At 37.7% G+C, this 6,140-nt stretch overlaps 1 protein-coding gene across 1 annotated transcript in view; it reads right to left on the bottom strand.

Moving 5' to 3' along the window:
- The window catches only part of LOC122804743 (pro-cathepsin H-like), a 174,160-nt gene extending 171,027 nt beyond the window's left edge, over positions 1 to 3,133 (bottom strand). The window contains exon 1 of the mRNA XM_044074806.1: positions 2,934 to 3,133. Coding sequence (XP_043930741.1) covers positions 2,934 to 3,059 — 126 coding nt within the window. The 5' untranslated portion in view covers positions 3,060 to 3,133. The remainder of the gene's footprint in view (positions 1 to 2,933) is intronic.
- Between the last annotated feature and the right edge of the window lie 3,007 nt (positions 3,134 to 6,140).

The following is a 6,140-nucleotide window of genomic DNA, read 5'->3' as shown; positions in this document are numbered from 1 at the left end:
ATAGTTGATCACTGTGATTTTACAACTATCACTTTATCTTCCTTTTGTAAAGCTTCATGCTGATTGGGGGCTGCAGACATTTCAGGGGAAAATCATGTGGCTAATTAGCATAAACAGCTCCACTAGGGTCTCAAATTAGCATGTGGCTTCAATTGCAAGACCTTTTTTAACAGTGAGGCCTCTATGTTATGAAAATCTCTGCAACAGCACAGTGTCTAAATTCAAAAGACAGCACAATTCAAGAACCTTATGAGCTAAGGCTTCTGCATCACATTAAGCTTTTCTGAATCCTTTCAATAAATAACTGAGTAACTCAATCTAAGTTTAAAAAAAATAACAAAGAATGCAATGGTACAAAGGTGCAGTTAAATTGACATGCAATGCTTTGTGTGTTTCTGCTTTTTTAACACACTTTTAGGCAGTACATTTAAACAAGCAAAACATGAAACATTTTCAGATGTAGTTGATTATCGTCTCTGTAAGAAATTATTTGCCAAAACATATGATTCTGATTTCTATTATCTACATACAACACGCTATACAGGTTCTCACAATCTTGATGAACATTATGGTTTTTAAATTATGGATTTTTTTCTATTGAATAATTTGTTGTATTCAGTACTAGTTTTGCCTGTGTTTAAGCATCTCAACATGTTTTGTACTAGACTTCATTTACTACATCCTCAAGCTTAGCTACTGGAAAAGCTTTGCATACCTCTGTATAATAGAACCCAATTTAAGTAGATTGAAACAGATGTTTACAATTAATGGTGGAGTAAAAATAAAACTAATTATATCTTCTAAGGAAAGCTGCTACTTTTATTAGACTTGTGAATAGCTAATTATGAACATGTATTTAAACTTTATCTCTGTCATATTTTAGCAGGCATACTTATCATCTTCTTTGCTCAAGAATTTTGGATACAGCCAAAATAATGAGGGTACAGAAGGCTAAAATCAGGGATGACTTTTTGTTAAATATTACTCCAATTAACTTTATTAACAGAAGAACAGATTTGGCATCAACATCTATTTTTAGAGTATGTAATATAATTAATACAATTTTCCTATAGGCTAACTGCCCTTCTGGGCCATTTTAAGCCTAGCCAATTACCCCTTGTGAAAATCAAACCCTGTAACTCGTGTCTGTAAAGTAAACACCTTAGCCATTACACCAACCAGAATGAAACTCTGTCGGACATTATTGATCAATAGTATCTTCCACGATTTCCCTGAAAATCTAAAAGTTTCTGAGGAACAGGGCAAAAATATAAGTCAATATCAGGGGCATTTGGATAAAATGAGGCACAGTTGAGAGGTGTGTCAGTGAGTCGTGTCCTTGTGTTATTCACTGTAAAGCGTATTTATATGCATGTGTCTCAGGATCTGGCTGACAAAGCTTAGAATGGACATTCCATGAAATGGAGGACCAAACAAATAACTAGGATGCAAATGGAGATGATACAGATGGGACATTTTGGTCTGCAGTCACAGTCCAAGATATGCAGTTAATTACTGACTTGATAGCCAGCCAGAAGCAGCTCTGAGCCATCATAGGCCACCTGGTCTGTTGTTTAAGATTGAGATGTTTTTGCAGCCTGGCTGCCTCAGGTTGTGGCCCAGCAAACCACACCACCTATAATAAGGTGTGCTTGAGGGTGATTGTAGTGACAGATGTGAACAGTGGGGCATGTGTTTAAGTGTTTATGCATATCACCGTGCTAATTTCAGTGGTCATTTTTTACCTTTGGAGGGAAAACAGCATATAAGAGAACTGTTAACAATTCCCACAGCACAGCCAGACACTCTAGAACATTAAACATAATAATATAATGGAAACCATTTTGAAATGACAAAACTTGTCCTGACTGAATGATAAAAAAATGTAGACCTACATTTACTAAGTCTGAGATAGGTGTTCCTCAGAATATTGCCTTTCAGCCATGGTATAGAGATCTCAGAGTTGATATTTAGAACTTTTTTAGGGGAATGGTTGTCATCCAAATGAAGTTATGTAGGGGCCTTTTCCCCCAGCAAAAAAAAAAATAACTTTAAAAGAAAAGGTGATGTTCGACATTCTCTATTCTTTTATGTTTTCAGTCTATTTTTCACGTTTCAGGGTTCACTGTTATGAGTCTCAGCATTTCAGTAGGGGATCTAATATAACCTGTTATGAGAGATATGGCCTCAGCTCCTCATAACAGCAAATTGTCAGTGAGCTGGGTGACCCAGGGGCTCATGCCAGCAGAGAATGTGAAAGAAATATGTTACAAAGAACATGCTAGCATTGAATTCATGATAAAATCAGAGGCACTATCTGGCAGAGCCTCCTAATGTTATATTTAAAGAATTAACCTACTTGAGGAACTACATTATTCTGTGTAACTAATCAGTAACACATTAGCAGGTACAGTCTTTTATAAAATAATCTGTTCTGCTGCATTTGGTACCTGGATAAGCACACCTAGCGCAGGTGTTTGCCGGCAGGGGTAATATGGCAGCACCATCCAGTTAAGCGATTTGCTGAAAGTCAAACTGTCTGAAGCTCATAGTTTTAACCTTCTGAGTCACAGTGCCGGAGTCTTGTACTTTGCCTGTGCTTTCAGATGCTACATTCAGGTGTATTTATTGTGTAGTTATAATGAAAATACACATGCTTTTAATATTTAGTTAAGAAAGTTTGATTTTTATTATGCATATGAACCACAACATTGTTTGACTTGACACTCTTTGCCTTATTATAAGATAAACATGTGCATGATATTCCTATGTATGTTCATGCTGCAGTTCCAGCTGTCACTGTCACATAACGCTAAGAGAGATTATAAGATGCTTATTGTTATTTTAACAGAGACTTGTACATGGTTAAGGTATGTGTGTCTGCTACAAGTAGTATTAATATTATTGACAGAATCAGTAATGTTGCCACTTACCTGAGATTCCTTTCCTATATAAGGATAGTCTTTATCTTTCATTAACACCTGAGCCTTCTTAATGTACAATAGAGCAGATTCAAAATAGTTGGGATCACAAGGTTTTTCAAATTCTCCACAATCCATGATCTGCTGTTCACTCAGACTGTACAATTGTTTGTGTTTAATGCAGTACCGAGACTCAATGGCTGCAACCTACGAAAAATAAACAACACATAACAATAAGCACCAACGTCTGAAATATAAAGCAGTTAAAAAAGATTAGTGATTCCTACATATAAAAAAGGACAGATTTCTTTGTCTCCCAGGATAACAATCATCATCCTGAATACGTTGTTTAAATTGGTGGTTTTGTTGCTAATATAAATTCCACCCCATCTCTGGAACAGGCTTCCCATCCATGTGAAGCAGAGTTCCTTCCTAACCTAATTCAAGTGTAACTTGGACAATTAGATGGAGAACAGGAAACTGCAAATGCTTAATGTCCTAAACCCCTGCTTACACTTATCAAGGGTACCAGACTTGCCAGAGACTTGGGATGCATGGTTGGGCTTAAAAAGGCCCTTCTGGTCATTAGCCTAGTAAACACCTATGAACCTATAAACCTATGAATCTATGGGAATGGTGGGATGCATTAAAATGGGGTTTCAAAGGCCACATAATGAGCTTGGAAGGTTATACGAGGAGAAAGTAAAAGGGCGGGGAATAAGTAGATTGGAGAAGGAGCTAGATGGTCTTCAAAAAGAGCTGGAAGCTGATCTTGAAGGAGTTGACAACCTAGATAAAGTTTGTTATATGTATGAGTTATGATTTATATAGAAGAGTTGTAAACAAAGATGACAGAGAAGGGTGTATTCAATTTCAGGATTTTTGGTGGGGTAAAGGAGAAAGGTCAGTTAAATGGCTGGCCTATAAGGTTAGAGAAAACCAGAAGGACTCACTTGTAACATCAGTCTTTACTGATATGACTCACGGCCTGCAAAAACTACAAGCACTGTTGGTGTCTCCCTGCTGGGTGAGGAAAGTAATCCTATATTTTTTGTCCATGAGTTCCATAAACTGATAGCTCTGCTTTCTGTTTTACCTGCTGAATTTTGTTTTTTGTTTTAAGAAATTTGCTTGGCCTGGTATTTTTATTCTATGTGAGAGACAATTTAAGTGCCTATCTAGGTTGCATATTTCACATGTTTTCCCCCACTGGTTAATTTGTTTCTTCAGTGATAATTAAATATACAGGAAATTTTGGGGTCTTTGTCTTTTCTGCTAAGACTCAAACCTGCAAAAACTACAAGCACTGTTGGTGACTACCTTTTAGTTATTTTTCTCACCTACCCTCTCATTCCTTCATCTGCTTTATAAACTGTGTGATTTTAAGCTGCCCACCTTTCCTATAAGCTGAGTTTTAGTACCTCCTCCCTTTCTACACTGCTGTTGATATCTTGAATTATTTATTTGCCTTTCCTTGTGCTTATTTTGAAAAAAGTGCATTTTGCGCATCATCTGTTCGACTGATTTACATATTCTGAATTCATTATCTAGCTAGCTGTTAGATAAAGCCATGCATTTTTACACTCTTAACAAGCACTTTTCTGTGTTTTTACATCAAGAGGTCAGTGGATTTTCCATTTAGCACACTGAGTAGTAGCCTGATATGTATAGGTTGGGGAAACACACTAGAGACCCCTGCATGTAGTTGTTCTATTGGCTGGGGGACTTATTAATCAACTTATCTTGTTTTAGTGCCTGTATAAATCCTATACAATTGAGTAGCTCTTGTCTCATTTCTATAAAACAAAATACTTTTATTCAACAATCACAATTTTATAAGCGATTTAAAGTACACTGTTGTATCTGTATCTTTAAGTTTGTTTGTGGTAGCATTTCAATACAGACACTCATTCTTTTACAGTTAGAGGAGTGATATTATTCATCTAGTGGCAGTAGGTGTTTACCTGATGTATCTGAATTGGGAAGCACAAAAAAAGGGCTCTAATAAGTGCAATCATTGTATTGGCCAGAGGGCTCAGTAGTCAGTTTTCTGTATTTCCATTGCTGATACAAATTCATGCTGTGCCAGTGCCCTGTACAGATGCAAACATCTGGAAACATTGTTTATTTTCATTATACTGTGAAAATTTACTGTGCTAACACTGAGGGCTATTGGTGCTCAGAGACCATCTCATTTGGCAATAGGCAGCTTCACTGGTTAGGTTAGCTGCAGATTACACCATGCAAGCACCCTTCCCCCATCCAGTTACAAACACCTTCCACTCCTATCCTTTCAAGTGCACATTAGAGCACTTTCCTGCTATCTCTGCATCCAGCTTGGTGGAAAAGGATTGTCTGAGGCAATGTAACAATTGCCTTATGTACACAGACAGCCACTTAATTCTCAAGGAGACAAATACAGTATATGAGAGATAAAGTTATATATTGACACTGGAGGCTAAACTCTTACATACAGTCACAAAAAGCAACCAACAGGTTGTTGGTGACTCACATACATCATTCACTGCATCCACGAAGGACCACATACTCAAACCCAAATGTCCAGAGGTGCTCACATGCAAATTATCCAAACCTCAAAGACCTCTCAGACACATTCCTCAGAAAGTCCACAACCACACAAACAAGACAATCCCCATCACAACACATAAAGACACATCTCATTATGCCTAAACTACCAAGTCCATAAGGTGAAAAATTCCAATTTTCTGGTCATAAAAGACTTCATTGTGAGACACATTGATATCCTTCTTACCAGACCGGATAAGGGGACGGTAACAGATGGGCCAGGATTCCCAGATCACACACGCACTCAGGTCACTTACCAGTAACTACCAGCATGGCTCAGACATAATCCTTGTTGGGATGAATGACCTAAGATTTAGCTTCTTGGACTATATGAAGAGAGACATGACTGAGCTCTCAGAATATGTGTCACAGGCAGGTATGAGCCAAGCATTGAGCAGCATTCTACCATCTCCAAGGATGATGCCACAATACCAGCAGAAAATGATCAACTTTAACAATGGACATAGCTACTGGTGTCATTCCAATGAGGTCCAATACTTTCCAGCCTGGGAGGACATGGTTGATATGCCACTCTGCTTTTCCAGGGATGGTCTTCACCTGGCACCTCTAGGCTTTCAGATATTGGCCAAAACATTATCCACTCCTATAGTACCTTTTTTAGGCATTGCAAAA

The sequence above is a fragment of the Protopterus annectens genome, chromosome 6.part0, assembly GCF_019279795.1.
Source record: "Protopterus annectens isolate FY-2018-M chromosome 6.part0, PAN1.0, whole genome shotgun sequence".
NCBI lineage: Eukaryota > Metazoa > Chordata > Ceratodontiformes > Protopteridae > Protopterus > Protopterus annectens.
This window is presented reverse-complemented; position numbering and strand designations above follow the sequence as displayed.